Here is a 23,163-nt window from a genome sequence, read left to right as displayed (position 1 = left end):
TTGTGGGGACGTCACCATGTGCCTGCTGGCACGTGTGGGGACACGCATGGAGGAAGGGTCCTGGCTGGATGCTGGGCTCTGCAGCCAGGGTTTGGGGGTCTCACGGGGGAGAGGGGATGGGCCAGGCTCCCACCGTGCCCACGCGATGCACGCACGCGTTCACCTGCACACACAAGCGCAGGTGTGCCCACACACACACACACACACACACACACACACTCGCACGCACCTCACACCCTGCCCCATTGCAGCGTGCCCGGCCTGCCCGCTCTTGCGCCAGGATGTGCCCAGGTGGAAGACGGGGAGGAAAATTTGGGGGAAAGCAGAGGGGCACAAGGAAAGAGGGAACGGCTGGGCCAACAAATGAGAGCCAAGGACTCCATCCCGAGCAACAGGCAGCGGCGACTGCTCCGGTGGCTGCGGCAGCCCCTCGGGAAAGCGGCCGGCAGCGGCGGCTCACGTGGCAACACAGCCCGGGGCAGGGCAGCATCTGCAGTGCCGGGAACGTTAATTAAATCGGAGCCTGGCCAGAGACGGTCTAATTAATTAATAACACCTACTTGTGCGATGCCAAGTGCGACGCAGCTGTGAAGAGCCGCGGTGCCCCGGGCTTGTTTACGGCTCTCGCCCCTCGCCGGGGGAAGGTCCCTGTGCTGGGACGTGACGGAGCCCGCGGCGGAGAGCGGGGAGCCCTCGGTGCTGGGACACGGCCAGGCCACCAAAGTGTCACCGCGCACACGCACGTGCCCCCCCCACGTGCGGGAGCTGCCCGCACACGCTCCCCCTGCACGACAAACTGAGCTCCGGGGCCCACCTGGGAGCTGGTGCTGATGGTGACGTGACGGGGAGTTGGCAGCTCCCGAAGGTAACGCGGGTGATGTGTGGGGACAGGATAAAAACCCTCTTCAAGAGCCTGATGAGTGCACGGGGGGAAAGGCAGCAAAGCAGGGGAGACCCTGTCACGGGGGTCCTGGGGGCTGCAGGACTGGTGGGAGTCCTGAGGGTTCAGGGGGCTGGAGGACTGATGGGGGTCTGGAGGGTTCTGGGGGCTGGCAGGGGTTCTGCAGGTCCTGGAGCCTGCGGGGGTCCCATGGATCCTGGGGGGTTGAAGGACTGATGGAGCTCCTGAAGGACCTGGGGGCTGCAGGGCTGATGCGGCTCCTGAGGATTCTCAAGGCTGGAGAACTGGCAGATCCTGAGAGCTGCAGGAATGGTGGGGGTCCAGAGAGTCCTGGGCACTGCAGGACTGATGGGGGTCGTGATGGGGGTCCTGAGGCACCTGGGGGGAGCCGGATTGATGGAGGTCCCACGGGTCCTGGGCTGCAGCATCACTGGGGCTGTGCACTGACTTCCTTTTATCCCATTCTCCACATCCCTGGTCCCCAAGAGCAGCTCCAGCACCAGCCCCTGCACGGGTGTCCTGCAGCAGGGTGGGGAGACCCTGGGCAGGGGGACAAGGACATCCAGTGCAGGCAGGAGGATGACAGGGACCTCACATGCAGCCACCCACGGCCGCCAAGAAATTGCCTCTGAAGCAGCATGAGCTGTGAGCCACTTGATGGGAAAAGTGGCCACAATTTGGAGCCTTTCCAATCACCACTAGCTGAGCGCTGGCTGCAATCAGGCATCAGGAAAAGTCAGGAAAAGCAGGAGGCCAGGGTGAGGGGCTACATCACCGGGCTGGGCTGTGCCCCCCGGCTTGGGCACTGTGTCCTGAGGTCCCACCCCGCCTGCAACGGGGTGACACCACCCTGGTACCGACACCTCAGCATCCTTTTAATGGGTTTGGAGCGATGCCTGGGTGCTGCCAGCACCCACAGGGGTGGGGGATGACACAAGGCGGGGTCGGGTGTGAGGGTGGGGGTCCTGCTGAGGGGCGAGGGTCCCCTCAGTGCACCAGGACCTCCATCTTGTTGCTGCCCTTTTTCTTGCAGACGGGGCCGTTGGTGCCGGCCTTGGGCGACTCCACCACGGTGATGGACACGTCGCCCTTTGGGAAGCGGGTGGAGAACCTGGGAGGGGAGGATGGAGGGGAGGGGTTCGGATGGGGAGGGGCCAGGATGGAGAGGTGGGAGGGGGACACGGCCACGCCCATCCCCTCATTGCCCAATGAGCTGCCTTGGTTACACCCACTCCTCAGCGGCTTCGGTGCCCCACCCTTGGAGGCTCCACCCCCGCCTCAATCCCACCCTGGGCACCACCCTGTCCCACCCACAATAACCCCACCCACATTAACCCCACCCTCCCGGCCCCACCCAAGGTAGCCCCACCCACAGAAGCCACGCCCTCTGTGTCCCAGCCCTGTCCTGCCCCACCTTTCAGGCTCCACCCACTGTAACCACACCCACTGCAACCACGCCCACCAAAGCCCCGCCCACACCTGTCAGTGATGTGCAGGGGCAGCGCCTGTCCCGTGGTGGCCTCGAAGGTCTGGTGCAGGCGGGTGACCAGCTCGATGAGGTGGTCACTGACCAGCAGAAAGTCGCCCTTGGCCCCCACTGTGGAGACCTGTGGGGCAAGCGGGCGGTCAGCCCTGCTGGGGACCCCCTGAGCCCCCAGGGCCCCCCTCCCCAGGTACCTCCTTGAGGTGCAGGGCCAGGAAGCCGTCGGAGAAGCGGGTGACTGAGACGCCACGGATGTCACTGAGGCTGAGCACGCTCTTGGGCTGGGCGGCCTTGGGGTCAGCCAGGACCAGGTGCTCGGTGGTGAGGAGCAGCAGGCGCGGGACTGTCTGTGGGTGGGGGTCCACGTGGGTGGGGGTCAACGTGGGCAGGGCATCAGCATGGGCAGAGCATCAGTGTGGGCAGGGGGTCACCAAGAACCGGGGGTCACGGTGGCCCTGTGTGCCCTCCCCCTGCCCAGGGCACGGGGTCAAAGCAGGATCTCACCTTTCCATTAGCCCTGTTCACCTTCCTCACGGTGTCGGCCATCACCAGCTTGTCCTTGGCCACGGCGTGGAGCTTCTGGTACTTGGGGTTCTGCTTCAGCCCCAGGTACTCCCCGCGGAAGGGCTGCTGCAGGCTGGGGACGAGGCCATCAGCCACTGCTGCCCTGAGCTCCCCTGCACCCCCAGCCCCCTGCCCTGGCACCTTTTGGGGTACAGGGTCTTCTTGTCCTTGAAGAGCTCGCTGGCGCAGAGCCTGGCCTGCAGCTGGGCCCGGCGCGACGCCGGCAGCTGGTCCCGGTACTTCTTGCACTGCCGAGGGAGGGGGCGATTTGGTGCCGCCAAAGACCTCTCGGGTGAGCTGGCACAGCCAGATCCCACCTGGAATTCTCCCCATCTCCCCCTGCTCCCACCTTCCAGTGGTAGAAGATGTTCTTCAGCTCCTGGTTGGCGTCATCCAGGAACCTGTACGGCGCCGGGGGCCAGGTCCGGTCCGTCACCGACAGCGGCGGGAGGTTCTTTGCCAGCCCCACCAGGTACCTCTGCACCTGGGGGTGACAACGCGGCAGGGGGTCAGGAGAGGACAGGGGCATCCAGCAGGGCAGGGGGCTGGGGAGGCACCGTGGGCCCCTCTCCCCCAGCCCCACTCACCAGTCGCCGGTAGATGAAGTTGGCCAGGCAGGTGCTGGCGTTGGAACGGAAATATTTCCTGTAGGTCCTGCGTGCCTGCGGGGACAGCGCCAGCAGTGAGGACACCGGACGCCACCACCAGCCCCACAAAGTTCAAGGGTGTCCCAACCCCCACGTCCCCCTCATCCCCCACGTCCCCGTCATCCCCCACATCCCCCTCATCCCCCACATCCCCCTTCCCTGTTTGGCTCCAGTGGAGAGGACAGAGGCTCCAGCCCGACAGGGTGGGCAGACAGACAGACAGCCCGGACACAGCGGCACGGACAGCAGGACAGAGGTGGCCTGAGGGCGCGTGGCCCCGTTACCTGGTACCCTCTCCAGTGAGCGGCGATGGTGGTGGCGGCCGCGTGACGTCGGCACTGGGACTTCAGCTCCCGGAGGAGCCGGCGAGACTGTGGGGGTGAGAGCCCAGGGAGCCCGAGGGGGAGACACCAACACAGACATGGAGCGAGAGGGGAGAGGCAGGAGAGAGGCAGGAGAGAAGGAGAAAAGACGGGGAGAGGAGATGAGGGTGAATCTGGTCCCACCGTGGGACACACGGAGCTCCTGGTCCCACCGTGGGGCACGCAGAGCCCCTGTCCCCACCCACCCTGCTCCCTCACACCAGGCCAGTCCCATGGCGGCCCTGGGGCTGCCCAGCCCTCACCTTCCAGCCCCGTGCATAAGCCTGCAGGATCAGTGCTGACCGCTTCATCTGCTTGTACCGGTTCTTTTGCTGCGGGGGAACAAGGGGGTGAGGTGGGTGGGCTTGGAGAACCAGAGGGAGAGAGGGATGGGCAGGGGAAGCATGGCCAGGACCTGCCCTGTCCTCACCCTGTGGCCACGGAACCAGGCAGAGATGAGGATCTGGCTCTTGCGCATCAGCTGGTACTGGGTCCGGCACCGCCAGCCCCGAAACGTCTTCTGGATGAGGGTGGCGAGCTGGGCCACGCGCTCCTGGCGCCGCCGCTCCAGGTCGAAGAGCTGGGGACAACCACGGCAAGCGCTGGCTCACTGAGCAGCCCCAGGGGCTGTGGCATCACCGGGAACTCCCAGGACAAGTCTGGATCCCCCCCCTGGACTCCCCCATTCCCAGACTCACAGTGCGTGGCGAGCGGATGAAGATCTTGGTGTGGCCGAACGCCAGCTCCTCGGCGGGGAACGCCAGATCTGCCAGCAGCACCTCGGTCCCCTCCCTGCACCGCGGCAGAGACGAGGCCGGTCAGAGCCCCCCCGGCAGCCCCCTGACCCTCACGGTCCGTGCCAGCCCCGTACCTGTCCCCACCGTCCCAGCGGGGCCACGTGCGGGGGTTGAGCATCTTGTAGCGCTGCAGGAAGGGGCCGTAGAGCTGGCGGAAGGCGTAGCCCGCCCGCCGCACCCGCACGTTCTCCATCAGCCCCAGGTACCGGACCTGTGCCAGCACCAGCTCCGGCGTGAACACCATGGCTGACTTGGTGTCGTTGGGTTTGATGCACCTGCGGGGCGCAGCGGTGGTTTGGGGGGGTTTGGGGCGCCGGAGCCACCCCCGGGGGTCTCTGCTGGGGCCGCTACCTGATGTAGTTGGGGTTCTTGGAGTAGAGGTTCTTCATCAGCATTGCCACGGATGACTTGAACTGGAAGCCTGCAGTGGGGGGCAGCTTGAGGGAGACCTTCTGGGGGTCTCCCTCGGGGAAGAGCGAGCGCAGCAGCGCGTGCCGGGCCGCCCACATGGCCTGCGAGAGGTCGCGGAAGAGCAGGTCGTTGTTCTTCTCGATGAAGCCCGTCACGTTGTAGGTCACCTGGGGGGGCAGTGGGGTCAGCACCCGGGCAGGGAGTGGGGCACGGTGCAGCATCTCCAGCCTGCTCCCAGTCCAGCCCCACATCTCCTGTGCACAGCTGGGAAGGGGAGCGGGGCACTGGGAAGAGAACTGAGGCACTGGGAAGAGAACTGGGGTGCTGGGAGGAGAATTGGGGTGCTGAGAAAAGGTCTGGGGTGCTGGGAAGAGGACCAGGGCGCTGGGAAGAGGATCAGGGGTCTGGGAAGAGGGTTGGGGCACAGGGAAGAGGATCAGGGGTCTGGGAAGAGGATCAGGGCTCTGGGAAGAGGATTTGGGCACAGGGAAGAGGATTTGGACACAGGGAAGAGGATCAGGGCTCTGGGAAGAGGATCAGGGTACTGGGAAGAGGATCAGAGTGCTGGGAAGAGGATCAGAGTGCTGGGAAGAGGATCAGAGTGCTGGGAAGAGGATCAGGGCTCTGGGAAGAGGATCAGAGTGCTGGGAAGAGGATTGAGGTACAGGGAAGAGGATCAGAGTGCTGGGATGAGAAGTGTGGCACTGGGAAGAGGATCAGGGTGCTGGGAAGAGGATCAGGGCTCTGGCAAGAGGATTGAGGCACTGGGAAGAGGATCAGAGTGCTGGGATAAGAGTGTGGCACTGGGAAGAGGAGCCGGCGTTGCCGGACCTTGCCGGCGTAGTGGTGGATGCGGAAGCAGCGCGGTGGCAGGCTGCTGTCGGTGACACGCCGGGCGTTCTGCGTCTCCTTGCTCTCGTAGTGCTTGTGCGTGGCCAAGAGCTGGTTGAGTTTGGTGAGGAAGGTGTCCTCGTTGACCACGCCGGGCCGCAGGCACTCCTCATCCAGCATGGCCAGGATCCCGGTGGTGCTCTGTGCCATGGTGGATGGTGTCACCCCAAACCAGCCCCAGAGGGTCCCAGTTTGGGCTGTGGGGGGAGCTGGAAGCCCAAGATCCCAGCACTGGGTGGGCAACTCACGTTCTCAATCAAGTTGCAGATGATGCTGTTGTCGAAAAACTCCACCGGGGTCCACTGGATGCCCTGAGAGCAGATGTGGGTCAGACACACGGATAACCCAGAGCCTGCCCCATGGACACCCTGCTGATGTGGGGCAGGAACCGGATGTCCGGCCACGGGGATGAGGATCCCGAATCCCTTCCTGCCATTGAATGTGCCTCGGCAGGGAGCGGGGCGAGGGAGGGACGTGCGGCGGAGCCGTCTCCAGCACGTCCGCATCCCGGGGGGCCGAAACTCCTTGAGGCCGTGCTCTGGCAGGGGCTGGAGGTACCTCTCGGATGTATTCCTCCTGCTCCTCCTTCAGCGTCATCAGGATGAAGATCTGCTGCAGCTTCTCGTTGCAGTAGTTGATGATGAACTGCTCAAAGCCGTTGTCCTGCGGGAGAAGGGTCCTGTGTGGCAGCTGCTTCCCGAGCCCCCGGCCCTGCCCCGGGTCTCAAATGCTTTTCCCAACCCCCTGAACGGGGCCTGGTGGATCCTTCACTCACCTGGAAGATCTCAAAGCCGTAGATGTCCAGGACGCCCATCACCTTCCTCTGCTTGTCCGACTTCACCTGGGGAGATAATGGGGTGTTGAGCCCTGTGTGGGGTGGGGGTCCAGGGTCCTGCAGGCGCTCCAGGATCCCCTGGAGCTCACCTGGATGCTGGCATTGATACGATTCACCACCCAGTTGAAGAGGCGGCTGTAGATGTTCTTGGCCAGCGCGTCCCGGCCGTAGTAGCCCTGGGGAGAGGGGAGAGGGGCTGGTGCCAGCTCATGGGGGGCTGCCAGGCATCAGCCCCACGGCTGGGGGTGGTCCTGCTCACCTGGGGGACAGTGAGGGTGGTGAGCACCGTCTCATCCCGCGCCTTCACCGTGCGGGAGCACAGCGCCCGCTCCAGCGTGCCGGGGTCCAGCCCGATCAGCTCGCAGATCTCCCGCAGCTCTGTGTGAGGAGACGGCGGTGCCAGAGCCAAGGAGGGGCTGAGGGGGTCCCCCCACCCCCCATTCCCATCCCTATCCCCCATCCCTACCCTGGGGCTCGGTGATGCTGCAGGCCTCCATCCCGCTGGCCTGGAAGCTGCTGCTCAGCTGGACGTTGCCCAGCTTGAGCACCACGGCCGTCACCTGCAGCAGCTCTGTCACCTCGGCGGGCGAGAAGCCGATGATCCTCATGGCATCCTGGGGATGGACACAACAGCTCAGGGGATGGGGTGGGCTCCAGGATTTTTGGGGAGGGTCCTGTTTTCCCGTGGGTACCTGCATGGTGTGGAAGTTGGCTGCATCATCCATGCCGGGCAGGTTGGAACCCTCCCGGTTCAGGTATCCATAGTGCCCACAGTCCTGGCGGAGCTTCAGCTGCTCTGGCAGAGGGGAGAGGAGGTGGCAGTTCAGCCATGATCCTCCCCAGCTCCTGTTCCACCTCCAAATCCCCCACACCGTGGGGTCTGGACCTACGGAGCAGCTGTGGTGAGGCCCCAGCCAGGAGCTGGTAGAAGATGTGGAAGTTCCTCTCGCCCTTCACGTGCCGGACAATGCGGGATTTCTCCAGCAGGTCTGCAGGGAGGGGTCATGTTAGATTAAGTCATGTTAATAATTTAACATGAATAATTTAATAATGTATTCTGCAAATTCTCCGAATTTTGCAAAGCTTCACGAAGCCTTTTTTTGCAAGGCTATAATTTGAAATTCGTTTTTAGTTCTGTTTCTCTCTCAACAATGTCTGTCTCATTCTACGTTTTTTTTAAGTCAGTGTTTTTTATTTCAAGGCTTGTATACAGATGCACACTATGTCAACCTCCTGTCAGGTTTTGAGAATTTTCTACAAATCAATTTCCCACAGGGTCAGTGTCACTGGGGTGTGTGGAGTGGAACCCCCGGGATGGGTGGTGGGTACTCACAGTTGCTGATGACCCCTCCCAGGGGCTCGCCCTTGAAGTCGAACTCAATGTCCATGTACTTGCCCTGGGGGAGGGGGCTGGGTCAGGGGAGGGGGTCCTGGTGGGACTGGCAGCTCCATTCCCCCCAGCCCCATCCCCTCTGTGCTCCCAGCCCCATCAGGGCCCGCATGGCCCCAGCAGGGTCCAGCCCCCGTCCCCAGGTCACTCACAAATCGGGAGGAGTTGTCATTCCGGACAGTCTTGGCGTTCCCAAAGGCTGCAGGAGAGGAGGGGGGTTACGGTGCGGTCCGGGGGGACAGCGCCGAGCCCTGGCAGGTCCGGGATGCGGGAGGCGGGGCTCAGGATGTCGGGCACTCACCCTCCAGCACAGGGTTGGACTGCAGGAGCTGCTCCTTCACCTTGTCCACCTCCTCCCCTTTGCTGCTCACGGCTGCCACGTAGGACATCACCAGCTTGCTGGCCTCTGCCGGCGAGGGGGTCATTGCTGTGGGGTCGTGGGCGCTGGGGCTGTGCCCCTCACCCCACCGGCCCCTCGCACTGCCCTGAGCCCGCCTTGCAGCCCTGGCTGTACCTGTCTTGCCGGCGCCGCTCTCGCCGGTGATGAGGATGCACTGGTCCCTGTCCCGGTCCCGCAGCGAGCGATAGGCATCGTCAGCGATGGCATAGCTGCGGGCAAGAGGGGTTGGAAGGGGCCGGAGCCATGTGAGGGCTTCAGGAAATGTCACGAGCTCCCCGTTGTGGCTGTGGTGTTGCCCCAGGTGCATTCTCTTAGACCCCAACATCTTGGGATTGCCCAAGAGTGACACAATCCAAAGGACCAAGGGCACCACCAGCCTCCCCGTGCTCACATGTGGGGCTTCACGGCGAAGAAGCTGCAGTTGCGATACTCCTCCACCTTCTCCGGGGTGTAGATGGGCAGGGACTGGTATGGGTTCACCGAGATCACCACATTCCCGATGTATGTCTGTGGGACAGCAGGGATGAGGGGTCGGGAGGTCCTGGTGCTCCCCATCCTCATCCCAGATCCTTCTCCTCATCCCAGACCCCAAATCCCATTCCTCACCCTCGACCCTGCAGCCCTCCCACTTCGCATACCAAGCCACATTACCTGTTCCCATTCTGGACCCCAAAGTTCTCCTGCTCCCAATCCCAGACTCCATATCCTGCTCCCCACTCCAGACTCTGCAATTCTCCCACTTTCCTGGGAGTTGGGGATCCTTTTCCCCAACCCAGACCCCATATCCTGCTCACCTTGAAGCCCTCCCATTCCCCAACCCAGACCCTGCAGCCTTCCCATTCCCTATCCCAGACCCCATATCCTCTTCCCATCACATACCCCATATCCCATTCCCCATCCTAGACCCTGCAGCCCTGCCAATCCCCATCCCAGAACCCATATCCCATATCCCCATCCCAGAACCCATATCCCATTCCCCATCCCAGACCCCATATCTCACCCCCCCATCCCAGACCCTGCAGCCCTGCCAATCCCTATCCCAGACCCCATATCCCATTCCCCATTCCAGACCCTATAGCCCTGCCAATCCCCATCCCAGACCCCATATCCCATTCCCCATTCCAGACCCTATAGCCCTGCCAATCCCCATCCCAGACCCCATATCCCACTCCCACACCAGCAGCCCCTGTCGCGCCCCCCCAAACCCCCCCGTCCCGCTGCCCACGTAGATGTCGCGGCGGCGGAATCGCTCCTGCAGCGTCTGGACCAGCGACTCCTCGGTCAGCGGGTCCAGCAGCACCAGGTCCGCGACGGCCTCGGCGTCCAGCAGCGAGGAGGCGCCTTCCATGGCCGGGCAGCTCCGGGGCAGCTGGGACACAGCACGGGGCGGGGGCTGCAGCCACGGACACGCAGCCCCCACCCCAAAACTCCCCACCAGGTCCTCAGCAGTCTCTGGGATCTTGGGTGCTCCCCCCAACTCTGGGGATAGGGGACAAGGCAGCCACACACCCACGGAGGCACGGGGGGCACCTTCCCGGGGTATCCTGGTGCCCAGGACCCCGTGGTGGGGCTGGGGGCAGCCGGATGCTGGGGGGAAGCGAGGACTCGGGCAGGAAATGCGGACACCTGGTCCCTATTCTTGGGGCAGGGATTAATTCAGCCTCCATTTCCTCCCTCCTTCCTGGCAGGGGGAAGCCGAGGCGGGGAGGGGAGCCCAAGCCCCCCGACAGGTCACCCCCGGGAGCTGCTTTCCCCCCACTCTCCTCCATCTCTCACCTGTCTGTGACAGCGCAGTCACGTTCCTGGGGGTGACCTTCACCCCCACTTTACAGCTGGAGCGCAGGGCTGTAAACCCAGCCCCACTTATCGGTGCCCCGGGGAAAGTTCACGAGCGCCGAGAAGGTGGGGAAATATGGGGCAAAAAGGGTGATGGAGGTTGCACCAGCAGCCTCTAGAGATGGCAGAGCCCTCCAGGGGTCTGAGCCCCCCGTGCTGCTGGGTGAGACCCCAGGGTCAGCAGCCACGGGTGGGAGCCAGAGCAAGAGCCCCCCGCAGCTCCAGGACAGCGCTGGGCTCACCCCGGGGCTCCCAATGACACCTGGTCCCCACGCCCCGCGGGATGAAGGTGCTCTGGTATGCGGGTTGTGGGGACAGGGTACCCCCATCCAGCTGAGGACTGGGGGGCTCGGGCGCTTCAGCTGCTCTCTGGGTCCCCGACTCACCTCCGGTCGCGGAGCAGCAGCTGCTGGAGTGGCTTCAGCTGGAGCTGCCCCGGAACCGGCGGGCTCAGCCCAGCCCAGCGCCCGGTGCTGGCCCCGTCCGGCCCACGGAGGGGAGGAAGGGCCGCAGGGCCCTCCCCCAGAGCTCCCAGATGGGGAAACTGAGGCACGAAGGAGCAGCCAGCGGGGATCAACCCCAAGAGTGCCGCCGGCTACAGCCCCTGCCTGCGGTCCCGGCTCAGCCTTCCCCACCCGGCAGCTCAGAGCAGGAACAAGCAGGGAAAATCCTGGAGCCGAGCAAACAAAGGGAGCTTCCTCTCCTGGGCTGCGGGAAACAGGGGCAAGGTACAGAGCTGGAGAACCGGGAATAGCTGGGGCTGGAGAACTGGGAATGTTCAGGGCTGCTCCGAGGAGGACACCTGTCCCCAAGGAGGACACCTGTCCCCAGGGAAGCACACCTGGTCCCAGCCCAGCCAGGGAATGTGTCACCCAGGGGTGGTTGTGTCCCCACACATCATCCCCAGAAGAATGAACTCCCACAGGTGGCTGAGCCCTGGGGTCAGAGCAGGACGAACAAATGAGGCTCAGGACCTAAAAAATACATCTTTATTAAAAATATAATCAGTCATCCACCACGCTGAGGCGGGGGGGAATGAAGTAACAGACAGCTCACACCTGAGCAGGGAGGAAAGCACAAGGGCTGGGACAGGGACAGGGACAGACCTGGGACTGGGACAAACTGATGGCAGAAGCTCCAGGTGAGGTAGGGGCTGGGCTGGGCATCCCCAGGGCAGCTGAGACACTGCGAGGAGGTGAGGGCAGCGTTATTGCTTAGGAAGTTGCATAGATTGGGGTGTCCCCTCCAGCTTTGGGCTTTGGCAGAGCTCCCCAGAGTTCCCCACTGGAATATCAGTGGGGTCACCCTCAGTCCATGCTCACACCCACTGGGAGAGGAGTAACAGCAGGAGAAGGGCAGTGAGGCAGGGAGGAAGCACATCCACACTCATCCTCAGCTCTGGCATGGGGAGAGGGGGCTGAGCACGGCCTCTACCCCAACACCACTTCCAGGGGCAGCCTGCAGGCCCCGAGGCTCCACAGCTCCATCGAGGAAGCGACGGAGTTTTTGGTATCCACACGGGATTGAAGCCAAGCAGAGGTGTGGCCCGACCAGCTGGAGTCCTCTGACATATTTGTAACAGGAGGAGGAGGAGCAGGTCACTGGCAGCTCCCTCACCACGGCTCCAGGCAGGTGCTGAGCACGCAGGTACCAGCAGGACAGGTCCAAAGTTCCTCTGGTGTGTGTCACCCTCAGGCACCTGCACAGGAGATGGAGGGGAAGGTCCATCCCCACCCCAGGCTGTCCAGTGCCCAGCGAGGGGAAAGGGGCTCCTGTCTGCAGCTCCTGTGGCACTGGGGGATGGAGCCAGATAAGCACCCAGCTTTGGGAAGGGGTCCCTGCCCCGGGGGTGCCACCCTGGGAGCTCACAAACATCCACTGCAAAGGTTGGGGTGGGTCCAGGCTGCATCCTGGTGACTTCCCAGCCTGGGGGGGGGCTTCCCATGTGTCCCACCCCCCCCAACACCCAGAGCTGTGCTGACAACAGCATCCACGCCTCAGGCAGGAGCTGCAGGGGAAGGGAGGTCAGAGCCCTTTTCTCCCTGCCAGAGGGGGTCCATCCCCACAAGGAGCATCCCCAAAAGGACCATGCCCACAGGGTCCATCCCCACCGTGCCTGGAGCAGCCCAGCAGTGGTTCTGCTCCTTGGCCAGGTCATGGCAGCTGACCTCATTGGACATCCACATGGCTGCGGGGCAGGGAATCACTCTTTTGATTCCCACCAGAGGAGTCACTGACGTTTTCCTCCTCTTCATCATCATCATCCTCCTCAAAGAGCTGCTCGTCAATGGAGAGACTTTCCAGGCCGAATTCCCGCTCGTGGGCTGACACCTCGTTGGGGGTGACGTGGGAAGCACCACCCACAAAGTCAGCAAACCTGGGAGAAGCCATGGAGCAGCACGTTGGGCAGGTGTGTCTGGAGAGGCCCTGACACACACAGGTAAAGCATTTTGCTGCTGGGACCTGGTGTTATCCATCCTTTCCCCCCACACACCACAGATCTGTGTCTCTGTGTCTAAGGACAGAGGGGACAGCACAGAGGGACACAGGGTGGCCATCCCGAGCTCGCTGTCAGGGATGTTACCTTTTGGGAGACTGGATGCGGGACACCGTGGTCCAGGCAGAGAATTCGGGGCTCTGGCAGAAGCTCCTCAGCTCTGCCAGGGCCTTGCGGGTCTCCACCTCACCCTGGAGCTGAAATTCCTCCTCTGTCAGCAGCCGAGGGGGTGTTGGGCCCAGCTTGGAACTCTGCACCCTCCTGCCAGGGGGGCAACACCAGTTAATGCCTGCCTGGATGGGGTGGGACCAGCTCCTGGGGCAGGACCCCAGGGCAGGAACTCTCAGGACAGAACCCCTGGGGCAGGATCACCCTCCAGGGCAGGATCCCTGGAGCAGGAACTCCAAGGCAAGACCAGCAGCTGAGGCAGGATCACCTCCCAGGGAAAGAACCCCTGGGCAGGACCAGCTCCTGGCACACAAATCTCTGGGGAAGAACCAGCTCCTGAGACAGGAATTCCTGGGGCAGGAACCCTGGGGCAGAACCAGCTCCTGGAATGTGAATCCCTGGGGCAGAACCAGCTCCCAGGGCAGAACCAGCTCCTGGAGCAGGACCAGCTCCTGGCACACAAATCTCTGGAGCAGAACCAGCTCCTGAGACAGGAATTCCTGGGACAGACCAAGCTCCCAGGAGAGAACCAGCTCCTGGAACATGAATCCCTGGGGCAGAACCAGCTCCTGGAATATGAATCCCTGGGGCAGAACCAGCTCCTGGAACATGAATCCCTGGGGCAGCCCGAGCTCTGACCTCCAGGGCCAGCTGGCAGTGGGGAAGTGGAACACACCCCTCTAGCCTGTGCTCCTTGCTCCCAAGGACCCTCTCCCGTACCAATCCCAGAGGCAAAAGGGCACAGTTACCCACCCCGCTCCCAAACCCCCAGTGAAAACAACCCCGTTGTGTGGCACAGGCTCCATCCAGCAGCTCATCCTGACCCGGCTGGGAGCCGTGAGCACGCTGGGGTCCCACAGGCCTCACCGGTAGACAGCAAAGGCCCACTGCAAGGGGTAATCCAGGTTCTTGGTGCAGACAGCGACGAGCACCAGGCCCAGGGCGATGGGGTGGATCTGGATGCCCGAGTACATCAGCAGCAGCCCCAGGAGCTGCAGGGCCCAGGACAGGAGGTTGATGCTGCGCTCGTTCTCCAAGGGGCCGTACCTGTAGCACACGGCGAAGCTCAGGAAGCCCACAAACAGCAGGTAACCTGTGGGAGAGCACAGGGATGGGGCACAAATTGGGGGCTCCGTGAGGATGAGGGAGAACCTGACACCACCAGCAGGGACAGGGAGCCTCAGCATTGCTCCCCAGCTCCACTAGGAGATGTTCACCTGGTGAACAGGTGAATCTCAGAGCTCCCACCACCTACCTAACAGGTACTGCCAGTAGGACTTGCAGATCTCCTGCAGGTTCTTGAAGATCAGCTGAAGCAGGTACAGGGAAAAGGACCAACCTCCAACCAGCAGGAAGTACACAGGGCTTTTCTGGGGGAGCACAGGGGGGTTGCAGGCAGGCTGTGGATACCTCCCCCAGGTGCTGAGCTGCTCTGTACCAAACCCAGTCCATCCCAGTACAGGCATGGAAAGGGCTACGAGGCCTCTGACCCCCTCAAGACGTGAGACCTACCTTGGGCATGACCTTGGACATCATGTAGACGAGGACAAGCAGCGAGGCCAACAAGCCAACACTGATCCCAGCTGAGTAGTAGAAGATTTGGCTCCTGCAATGATCACAGCAGGGAATCAATCACAGCAGGTGTTTTATGGGTACCTGTGCACAAACACCCCCACCCAGCAGCCCCCAGGGAAAGGAGGGGGCTCACCTGCTCATTGTGTCCCCACAGAAAAACAACAGCAGGCCCAGGAAAAAAACAAGGAACAGCTTAGGGTCAAAACCTGTGAAAAAAAAATTTAAAAAATTAATCCCAGTGGAGAGGAGCACGGTGGGAAGCTCCCACCTGCCACGGGGTCACAAAGGACAGGGATGGGACCTCCAAGTGCCCCAAATTCCTTCTGCAGACCAAATTCCCTTCCTGAGGAAGGAATGGATCCTTGGAGCATGAGCTGCCCCGTCCTGCTGTGCCCGGGGCAGCCCCAGGCCCCCCCTTCCCCCAGCGGGGAGGGGACGTACGTCGGAAGAGGACGACGGAGTAGGTGGTGCCGGGCTCCAGCAGCTCGACCTTGAGGCAGGTTTTGTTGCTGTAGAGGTCCACGTCGATGCTGGTGTCGTTGAGCTTGCCCCTCAGGAAGGAGAACACCACGTTCCACACGCTGAACTTCTCCAGCTCCTCCTCGCTGTCCACCTGGGTGACGCGGATCATCCGGCTGCTGGTGACGCGGATCTGCGGGGAGAGAAGGGGACAGGGGTGCTCAGCCTGCAGAAAAGGAGACTCAGGGGTGACCTTACTGCTCTCTACAACTTCCCCAAAGGTGGCTGTGGTCAGGTGGGGGTCGGTGTCTTTCTCCAGGAACTGAGAGAACCAGAGGACAGGGTCTCAAGCTGCATCAAGGGAGCCAGAGGTTGGATACCACAGAATAACGAGGTTGGAAGAGATCTCTAAGATCAAGTCCAACCCATGCCTTAACACCTCAACTAAACTACAGCACCAAGGGCCATGTCCAGTCTTTCTTTAAACACAACAGAGACAGTGATTCTACCACCTCCCTGGGAAGACAATTCCAGTATTTATTATTCTTTAGGCAAATTTTTTTTTCCTAATATCCAACCTGTACCTTCCCTGACGTAGCTTGAGGCTGTGTCCTCTTGTTCTGACAGTAAATATTAGGAAAATTAGTATTAGTAAATATCAGGAAAAGGTTTTTCACTGGAAGAGTCATATGTGACATTCACATTTTCTGGAGAGAGAGACAACTCTGTCTCTCAGCAGAAGCAGAGAGAGAAGAAAAGAAAGCAATCTTTACCTCTGTTCTTTTGTTTTCTCTGTGTGGAATTTAGTACAAAAATTGCTTTCTTTTCTTCTCTCTGTGCTTCTCCTGAGAGACAGAGTTATGTATCTCTGTCCAGAAAACGTGAATGTCACAGTCATAAAGTTCTGGAATGTTCTGCCCGGGGGGAGGTGGTGGAGTCACCATCCCTGGGTGTGTTTAAAACAAGCCTGGCTGTGGCACTGGGCGCCAGGGTTGAGTTGAGCTCTTGGGGCTGGGTTGGACTCGATGACCTCGAGGGTCTCTTCCAAGCCAGTGATTCTGTGAGTGGATGGATGGAGGGGCTGGAGCAGGGACGACCTGCTGCCTCCTCCTCCTCCTCCTCTTCCTCCCACCTGTGTCCTGGTCCAGACGTCGTTCCAGCGCGGGCTGCGCGTGTTGGTGTGGCAGAAGCGCAGGGATTCCCGGTACTGCGCCCCGTGGCCCTCCTGCAGCGGGACGATCGCATCCTTGGAGCCTGGGAAGCACACGGGGAGGGGTTCAGGCCCTGCTGCCCCCTGCTTCGCCCGCCCCACGCTTTCCCTCCCCGGGGATGCTGCACTTTGCCGTGTTCCCCATTTCCGCTGTTTTGCTCGGAATTCGCCCTCCGGTTCTTTTTTGGGATAACCCCGTGCCCGGCGCCGTCGGGATCAGCCCCATCCCTGCGTCCCTCCCGGCTCGACTCCTAGCTCCAAAATCCGAGCTCACCGACACCGAGGGTGCCTCCGGGCACGCACTCGCCCCCCGAGGTGAAGCGGCTCCCGACTGGCACCGAAGGCCCGACTGTACCGGGGGACACGAAATCCCGGTCCCACCGGGCCGCACCCACCCCCTCAGCGTGGAGGCCCCGGGAAGCGCTCAGAGGGTTCCCCGGGGGCGCAAGGTGCCTCTCAGCGGGCACCGGGCAGCTCCCCGCGGCCCGCGGCCGCCGGTCCCATTGTCCCGCCATGCTGCCCCGGGAGCTGTCGCCGCCCCGGTCCCCGCCTATGGACGCCGCTGCCCCGCGCACCTGCAGCTTCCAGGGGCAGGAAGGGCAGGAGCAGGAGCAGGAACAGCAGCACGGGCAGTCCCGGCAGCCGCCGCCGCCGCCGCCCCGGAGCCGGTTTCATCCCTCCCGCCGCGGCTGCGCCGGCCGCTTCCGCTTCCGCCGCCCGCACAGCCCGGCCGCCGGGGAGCGCCCACAGCCAATAGGAGAGGCGCTCGCCGGGCTTTGTCGTCGATTGACAGCTGGTTTAACCTATCAAAATTCAGCTTTGCTCTCGCTCCCGCCCCTCTGCTTCTGCCACGTTGATTGACAGTGCCTTTAACCTATCAGCAGTGCGCGTGCCGGAAGAAGCCACGTTCCGACCCTCGGTTACCACGGTGACCAACGTGCCCGCCTTTGACCCAACGGCCACGCCCCACCCCGGTAACGGCTCCGACAGACTCGCCCCTCGACCAATCAGAGCGCAGGCACCACAGGCCACGCCCACCACCCCCCTCGTTTCTCCAGCGTGATTGACAACCGCCTCCGCCTATCAGGGCGCGGCCTCGCGTTGTTTGTGTGAACGGGTCACGCGTGGGGGGCGCGCAGGTCCCGCCCCCCGCCCCTCGCCCCTCCCCCGGCAGCCGAGCCCGGGGTCCCGGGCCCCACCGGGTCCCACCGGATCCCAACGGGTCCCACCGGCCCGGACGGGGCTCTGCCAGCGCGGGCGTGGCGCGACGGTCACCGGTGACCCGCGGCGCGGAGGGGGTCCCGCATCCCACGGGTCAAGCTCGGCGGCTCCGGTTCGCCCCGCTGCCGGCACCGTCCGTCCCCTCGCGGCGAGGCCCACCCAGCCCCGGGAAGGGGGCGCCGCTCTCCGCGTGGGTCCCCCCCGCGCCCCCCGTGGGGCGGCGGCCGCCCGTGGGCGGGCAGCGGGGAGCGGGCTCGGGCGGCCCCTCCCGCTCCCCCTCCGCGGGCCGTGGGCGGCGGAGCCGGGAAGCGGCGGGGCCGTGGGCGGAGGATGTGCGTCAGCCGGGGGCAGCGCCGGGGCTGGGAACGGCCCCGCCGCGCCGGACGCTTGGTCGCGGAGAAAGGGGGGGGGGGGGGGGGCGTCACAGGGGGGGCGGTGGGGAGAGGGTGAAGCGGGAGGGCCGGGGCAGGACCCCCGCCATGGGGACCGAGCCCGTGCGGGATCCCCCCGGCAGCTCCGGGGATGTGCCCCGGCCACCGGCACGGCCCCCCCCCGGCCAGGATCGCGCGGGGGCGGCTCTGGCCCCACGCCAGGCGCCGGCCGCGGTATAAATAGCGCCGAGCCACGCAGGGCCGGAGCGGGGTGCGGGCCGTGACACCCCCCCCTCCCCTCCGCTCCGGCGGGAGGGACCCCGGTGCTGCCGGCGAGGGGCTTCAGCATCCCCCCAGCCCACCCGAGAAACCTCCGTCCGCTCCCGTTCTCGCTGCTCCGGGGCGCCGCCGGCGTGCTCACCCCGAAGCCCATCGGTGGCAGCGTGTGCGTGCCGGTGACACCGAGTGCCAGCCCTCCGCGAGGGCTCCGGCACCGAGGGGGGCACTGCCGGGACAGCGCTGCCGGTACCCGGAGCATCCCCGCGCCCGGTCGGGTTGTCACCGAGACCGGGGATGCTGCGAGCGCGGGCCCGCCGGGATTCAGGGTGTCCGCGCCAGCACCGAGCACCGTGTCCCCACAGGGGGCTTCTGCCTCTCCCACGGACCCCCCGTGCCACGCGTGTCCTGCCCGGTCCCTGCCGGGGCTGCGGGACCCCCGATGCCGCCGTGCGGGGCGCCGCTCCCGCTCCCCTCCCGCTGCTCCGGTGCCGGTGGGGGGGGGGGAAGAAGGGGGGCCGGTGCTGCCGCCCCCTCCGCTGCCCCCCCCCCCCGCGCTCGGCGGGGGCGGCAGCCGCGGGATCCGCCCCCGGGGCCTCCCACGCGCGGCGCAGCCGGGGCCGCTGCTATTTCACGGTCCCGCCCGTGTGGGCGGCGCGCAGAGCGGCGCGGCGCGGCGGAGGGAGAGCGCCCGGCCCGGCCGCGGGACCCCCCGAGCCCCGGCACCCCCCCGGACCCCCGGCTAGAGCCGGCCCCGGAGCCCCCCCCGCCCCTCCCCGGCCGCCCGGCGGGGCGGGCGGAGCGGACGGAGGCGGTTCCAGGCGGCGGTGAGCGAGCGGGGGACGGCGGGAGGGGATGGGGCACCGGGGGGCACCGGCCAGGGCGGGAGTCCCGGGGAACGGTGGCCATGGTGGGACTGGGGGGACCGGAGGGGGACGGGGTGACGAGGGACACCGGGCAGGGCGGGGGGCCCAAGGGGTGTTGGCCACGGGGCTCCGGGCGGGTCCGGGATGCACGGGGAGAGGATGGGACCGGGGGCACCGCGGCACCGGAGGGTACCGGGAGAGGTCGGGGGCTCGTGGGGGGACGGCCGCGTTGGGGGCACAGAGGGACCGTGGGGACGGCGGGGGGGATGGAACTGCGGGGGTCACCGGGCAGAGCAGAGAGCCCGGGGAAGGGGTGACCCCGGTAGGTCTGGCAGGAATGGGGGGGGGAGTGGGGCACAGGGTGGGCTCGGGGCGCCGCAGGGCACCACGCAGGTGCGGGGACGCTGGGGGAGGATGGCCCTGGTGGGACCGGGGTGAGGATGGGGGCACCGAGCGGGGCGGGGTCACCAAGGAAGGGATGGGATCCAGGGGACCACAGGGGAACAAGGCACGGGCAGGGCAGGGGGCTGGGGCCATGGTGGGATCGGCACTGGCACATCCCCCCGGGGTTGGGGGGGCCGGGGGAAGCCCCCAGATGTGTATCCTGCCCCATGTGAGGACCTGACATGGAGGGGCTGCTGGTTGGGGGGGGGCAGAGGCTGGGCACAGCCCAGGGTAGGGGGTAGGGGCTGGGATGAGGGTGACCCCACTCACGTCTGTGCCGTGTCCAGGGGCTGTGGCTGCAGGGACCATCCCAGCCTGGAGATGGGCACCCCGTGGGGTTTAGGGACACTACTGGAACACCCATACACGGGAATGCTCCCTCTGCCCTGTACCCCCAGGCCCAAGGGTGGGGAGGGGGTTTCTCCTGCATGTCCGTCCATCCCGGTGGTGAGTCCGTCTGTCCTCTGTCCATCACAGGCTCGTCATGGCCCTGCCCCGCACGCTGGGGGAGCTGCAGCTGTACCGGGTGCTGCAGCGAGCCAACCTGCTGGGCTACTACGAGACCTTCATCCAGCAAGGGGGGGACGACGTGCAGCAGCTCTGCGAGGCAGGCGAGGAGGAGTTCCTGGAGATCATGGCGCTGGTGGGCATGGCCACCAAGCCCCTCCACGTCCGCCGCCTCCAGAAGGCCCTGCGCGAGTGGGCCTCCAACCCGGGGCTCTTCAGCCAGCCCGTCTCGGCTGTCCCGGTCAGCAGCATCCCGCTCTTCAAGCTCTCTGAGGCCGGCGGGCGCAAGGCGCTCAGCAACGGGCACGCCAGCCCCGGCGAGGCCGCGGGCAAGGGAGGGGGCAGCGCCGGGACGCCCCCAGCCCGCAGCCCCACGGAGCCAGGGGAGAAGCTGTCACCGTCAGCGGCTCCACCGTGGCCGGGAAGGAGCACCCCCGAGTCGGAGGGTGGCGGGGACGAGGAGCCGGGGGGTCCCCCCTTCTCCCCGGGCGGGAGCAGCGGAGAGCAGGCGGTGGGCACGGAGCTGGAGCCGGAGTTGGCACGGACGGTGGTGGAGAGCGTGGAACGGCTGCTGCAGAGCTGCCCGCGGGGCGGCGAGGCCGAGCTGCGGGCGCTGATGAAGCTCAACAAGAAGCTGGCCAAGGCCGTGGGGCACATCTTCCAGCTGGAGGATGGTGACCGGCAGAAGGAGGAGGAGATCCGCCGGCACAGCGCGATCTACGGCCGCGGCGAGGCCCGGCGCCGCGAGGGCAAGCAGCTCACCCTGCACGAGGTGGGCTCCGAGCTTGAAGTTCCTGGGATGTGCTGGGTTGGGACAGAGAGCGGGGCGGCTCTGGGGGCGTGGTGAGTGGGTGGGATTCGAGGTCTCCTCCCACGCAGGTGGCATCCGGCAGCCTGGAGCCGGCACTGCCTTCGCCGAGGGTTGCGTGGGCGCTGCCGTCCCTGTCCCCACTCACGCATCATCTCTGCCCCCAGCTCATCATCAATGAGGCGGCGGCCCAGTTCTGCCTGCGGGACAACTCGCTGCTGCTGCGGCGCGTCGAGCTCTTCTCGCTGTCACGACAGGTGGCACGGGAGAGCACCTACCTGTCCTCGCTCAAGGTCGCCAGGTGAGCCCACGCCTGGGAAACCCCCCTTGTAGGCCTGGGAGGGCCTGGCTGTCACCCCCCTTGCCCCCTGGGAGCTGCACCATGGCCCAGCACTTCTGGATGGGGCCAGGACCCTGCAGCCCCCAGTTCCCTTTTGCCAGCGTGGGTGGTTTGTGCCTGACCTCGGAGCGTGGGACGTGGGGAGGATGGGAATGACGGGGATGCCAGGCGTGGGAAGGGATGCCAGGCAGCAAAGGGATGCCGCTGGGGATGCCCTATCTCTTGCCTCCATCCCCAAAGTCCCCTGCCCGCCGTGCCAGGGCTGCGTTTTCCCTTTGCTCTCCAGCTGCTTCCCTCTTTTTCTGCCCCCAATTCCACCCGTGCCAGAACCCCAGCTTCTGGCATTGCCCTGCCTGGTGGCTCTGCTCAGCGTGGCCACCCCCACTCCTGACACAGCCCCTTTCCACCCCCAGGGCCCATCCCGAGGACAGCGGTGCCGTCGTGGCCAAGCGGCTCAAGCAGGAGGTGGGTGCAGGTGCAGCGGGAGCGTGTGCAGGTGTGCACACCTGTGAGCGTGGGCGTGACGGTGCAACGTGCCCGGGGCTGCCCATGCCAGCTCGGGGTGACGGCCGTGGGTGTTCTGGGGTGGGTGGTGCAGGGGACCTGCTCACCTGTGTGCTCCTGGCAGGCGGGAGAGCAGAGCCGCCCTGAGCTCCTGGCACTGCCGGTGGGGCTGGAGCCCCCCGGGGCCGGGTACCGAGCCAGCTTGGAGGAGGACACGGGCAGCCTCTCCGGGGAGAGCCTCGACGGCCACTTGCAAGGTGAGTGGGGGTCCCTCCCCTTCCTGGGGGGCTGGTGGTGGTCGGCCCCCGGCTCCTCGCGCTGACTGTCGCCCCTCTCTCGGCAGCGGCGGGGGCCTGTCCCCGGCTGACCCCTCCGCCCGGTGCGGCCCCGGACGTGCCCCTCGGCCTCGCACCCCACGGGCTCTGGAGCCGCCACATCCTCCAGCAGACGCTGATGGACGAGGGGCTGCGCCTGGCCCGGCTGGTCTCGCACGACCGCGTGGGGCGGCTCAGCCCCTGCCTGCCGGGGAAGCCCCCGGGACCAGGTGAGCCCCCGCGGGGCCGGGGGGGCTTTGCCGCGGGCAGGGGTCAGGACGGCACCGCTGCCTTCTGCTGTAGAATCGTGTCCTGACGCCATCTCCGTGTTCTCCCCACAGAGTTCGAGGACGGGCTGGCAGAACGGGGTCCTCCGGCCCCCCCAGACCCCCCTCGGGGCACCATCAAGGTGGAGCAGGAGACCAGCAGGCAGTGAGGCCCCTGTAGCCCCCCCGCCACCATTAACGAAGCAATAACGTGCTGGGGGACGGGTGCGGCGGCGCTCCGGGCCCGGAGAGCTTGGGGGTGGGGGGGGGGTCTCAGCCACAGCCCCCCCGGCCCCCTCCCGTCCCACACCGACGCTCTGGTTACCTCAGCCGCGGCGGGATGCGACTCCCCGCAGCAGCAATACCCTCATCCCGCCCCAGGGCTGGGGAGCCCTCGATGGACTGGAGCTCCCTGTACAGCCCCCCCCCTCCCCGTGCTGACCGTCCCCCCCCCCCCACCCCACCCACCCCCCGGCCCCATCACCGCGCGGGGACAGACGCGTCGCTCTGTGCGCTCCCGCGTCAGCGCTGCCGCCCACGCCGGGCACACGGTCCCCCCTCCACCCCCCCCCCCCCTCCACCCGCAGCGCCCACGCACCAGCCGCCAGCCCCCTCCCCGCAGCACGTGCCAGCTCACTGTGCACACCCCCCCCCTCCCCACCCTGCGACCCCCCCCCAAACCCCCCCCCAGCACCGCATCGGCTGTAAATACCCCCCCCACCCCCAACCCCGCAGCCCCCGCACGCCCCCCCCCCCCCCGCCCCGCACCCCGATACCTGCGTGTGCTTCAAGCATGGTCCCTGTGCCGGGGGGCGTCACA

The 23,163-nt window shown here is 65.4% G+C and overlaps 4 protein-coding genes across 6 annotated transcripts; 1 reads left to right on the top strand and 3 right to left on the bottom strand.

Annotated features, from left to right (window-relative positions):
• Positions 1 to 1,755: 1,755 nt before the first annotated feature.
• On the bottom strand, positions 1,756 to 10,029 carry MYO1A (myosin IA). Of its 2 annotated transcripts, XM_054004718.1 has the most exons (28): positions 9,907 to 10,029; positions 9,073 to 9,188; positions 8,796 to 8,890; positions 8,583 to 8,687; positions 8,434 to 8,480; positions 8,225 to 8,288; positions 7,782 to 7,880; positions 7,584 to 7,687; positions 7,358 to 7,505; positions 7,151 to 7,269; positions 6,981 to 7,067; positions 6,832 to 6,897; positions 6,615 to 6,719; positions 6,305 to 6,367; positions 5,997 to 6,197; positions 5,106 to 5,332; positions 4,829 to 5,029; positions 4,656 to 4,749; positions 4,388 to 4,537; positions 4,221 to 4,289; positions 3,880 to 3,966; positions 3,536 to 3,610; positions 3,298 to 3,432; positions 3,090 to 3,196; positions 2,889 to 3,021; positions 2,579 to 2,731; positions 2,381 to 2,508; positions 1,756 to 2,012 (listed from the first exon to the last, which is right to left on the bottom strand). In XM_054004718.1, exons 1-28 carry the CDS (start codon positions 10,027 to 10,029, stop codon positions 1,889 to 1,891), a joined length of 3,225 nt encoding a protein of 1,074 aa, XP_053860693.1. In that variant the 3' UTR covers positions 1,756 to 1,888. The 2 variants fall into 2 exon arrangements, with proteins under 2 accessions (XP_053860693.1, XP_053860695.1); XM_054004720.1 differs by lacking the exon at positions 3,880 to 3,966.
• Positions 10,030 to 11,492: 1,463 nt separating this feature from the next.
• On the bottom strand, positions 11,493 to 17,203 carry NEMP1 (nuclear envelope integral membrane protein 1). 2 transcript variants are annotated; one of them, XM_054004752.1, is made up of 10 exons: positions 17,002 to 17,203; positions 16,349 to 16,470; positions 15,199 to 15,409; positions 14,891 to 14,963; positions 14,695 to 14,788; positions 14,438 to 14,552; positions 14,050 to 14,275; positions 13,102 to 13,275; positions 12,686 to 12,894; positions 11,493 to 12,216 (listed from the first exon to the last, which is right to left on the bottom strand). In XM_054004752.1, exons 1-9 carry the CDS (start codon positions 17,099 to 17,101, stop codon positions 12,687 to 12,689), a joined length of 1,323 nt encoding a protein of 440 aa, XP_053860727.1. In that variant the 5' UTR covers positions 17,102 to 17,203; the 3' UTR covers positions 11,493 to 12,216; position 12,686. The 2 variants fall into 2 exon arrangements, with proteins under 2 accessions (XP_053860727.1, XP_053860726.1); XM_054004751.1 differs by having other exon boundaries at positions 14,230 to 14,275; positions 17,002 to 17,174.
• A 451-nt stretch (positions 17,204 to 17,654) lies between these two features.
• Positions 17,655 to 19,697, bottom strand: LOC128822804 (basic proline-rich protein-like). Its single transcript, XM_054004604.1, has 3 exons — positions 19,354 to 19,697; positions 19,021 to 19,210; positions 17,655 to 18,920 (listed from the first exon to the last, which is right to left on the bottom strand). The coding sequence occupies exons 1-3, from the start codon at positions 19,695 to 19,697 to the stop codon at positions 18,069 to 18,071; spliced, it is 1,386 nt and encodes a 461-aa protein (XP_053860579.1). The 3' UTR covers positions 17,655 to 18,068.
• On the top strand, positions 18,824 to 22,997 carry NAB2 (NGFI-A binding protein 2). The gene is made up of 7 exons (XM_054004737.1): positions 18,824 to 19,121; positions 20,082 to 20,883; positions 21,087 to 21,220; positions 21,673 to 21,724; positions 21,888 to 22,020; positions 22,107 to 22,307; positions 22,419 to 22,997. Exons 2-7 carry the CDS (start codon positions 20,089 to 20,091, stop codon positions 22,511 to 22,513), a joined length of 1,410 nt encoding a protein of 469 aa, XP_053860712.1. The 5' UTR covers positions 18,824 to 19,121; positions 20,082 to 20,088; the 3' UTR covers positions 22,514 to 22,997.
• The last annotated feature ends 166 nt before the right edge of the window (positions 22,998 to 23,163 follow it).

Source organism: Vidua macroura, unplaced genomic scaffold (assembly GCF_024509145.1).
Source record: "Vidua macroura isolate BioBank_ID:100142 unplaced genomic scaffold, ASM2450914v1 whyUn_scaffold_107, whole genome shotgun sequence".
Classification (NCBI taxonomy): Eukaryota; Metazoa; Chordata; class Aves; order Passeriformes; family Viduidae; genus Vidua; species Vidua macroura.
This window is presented reverse-complemented; position numbering and strand designations above follow the sequence as displayed.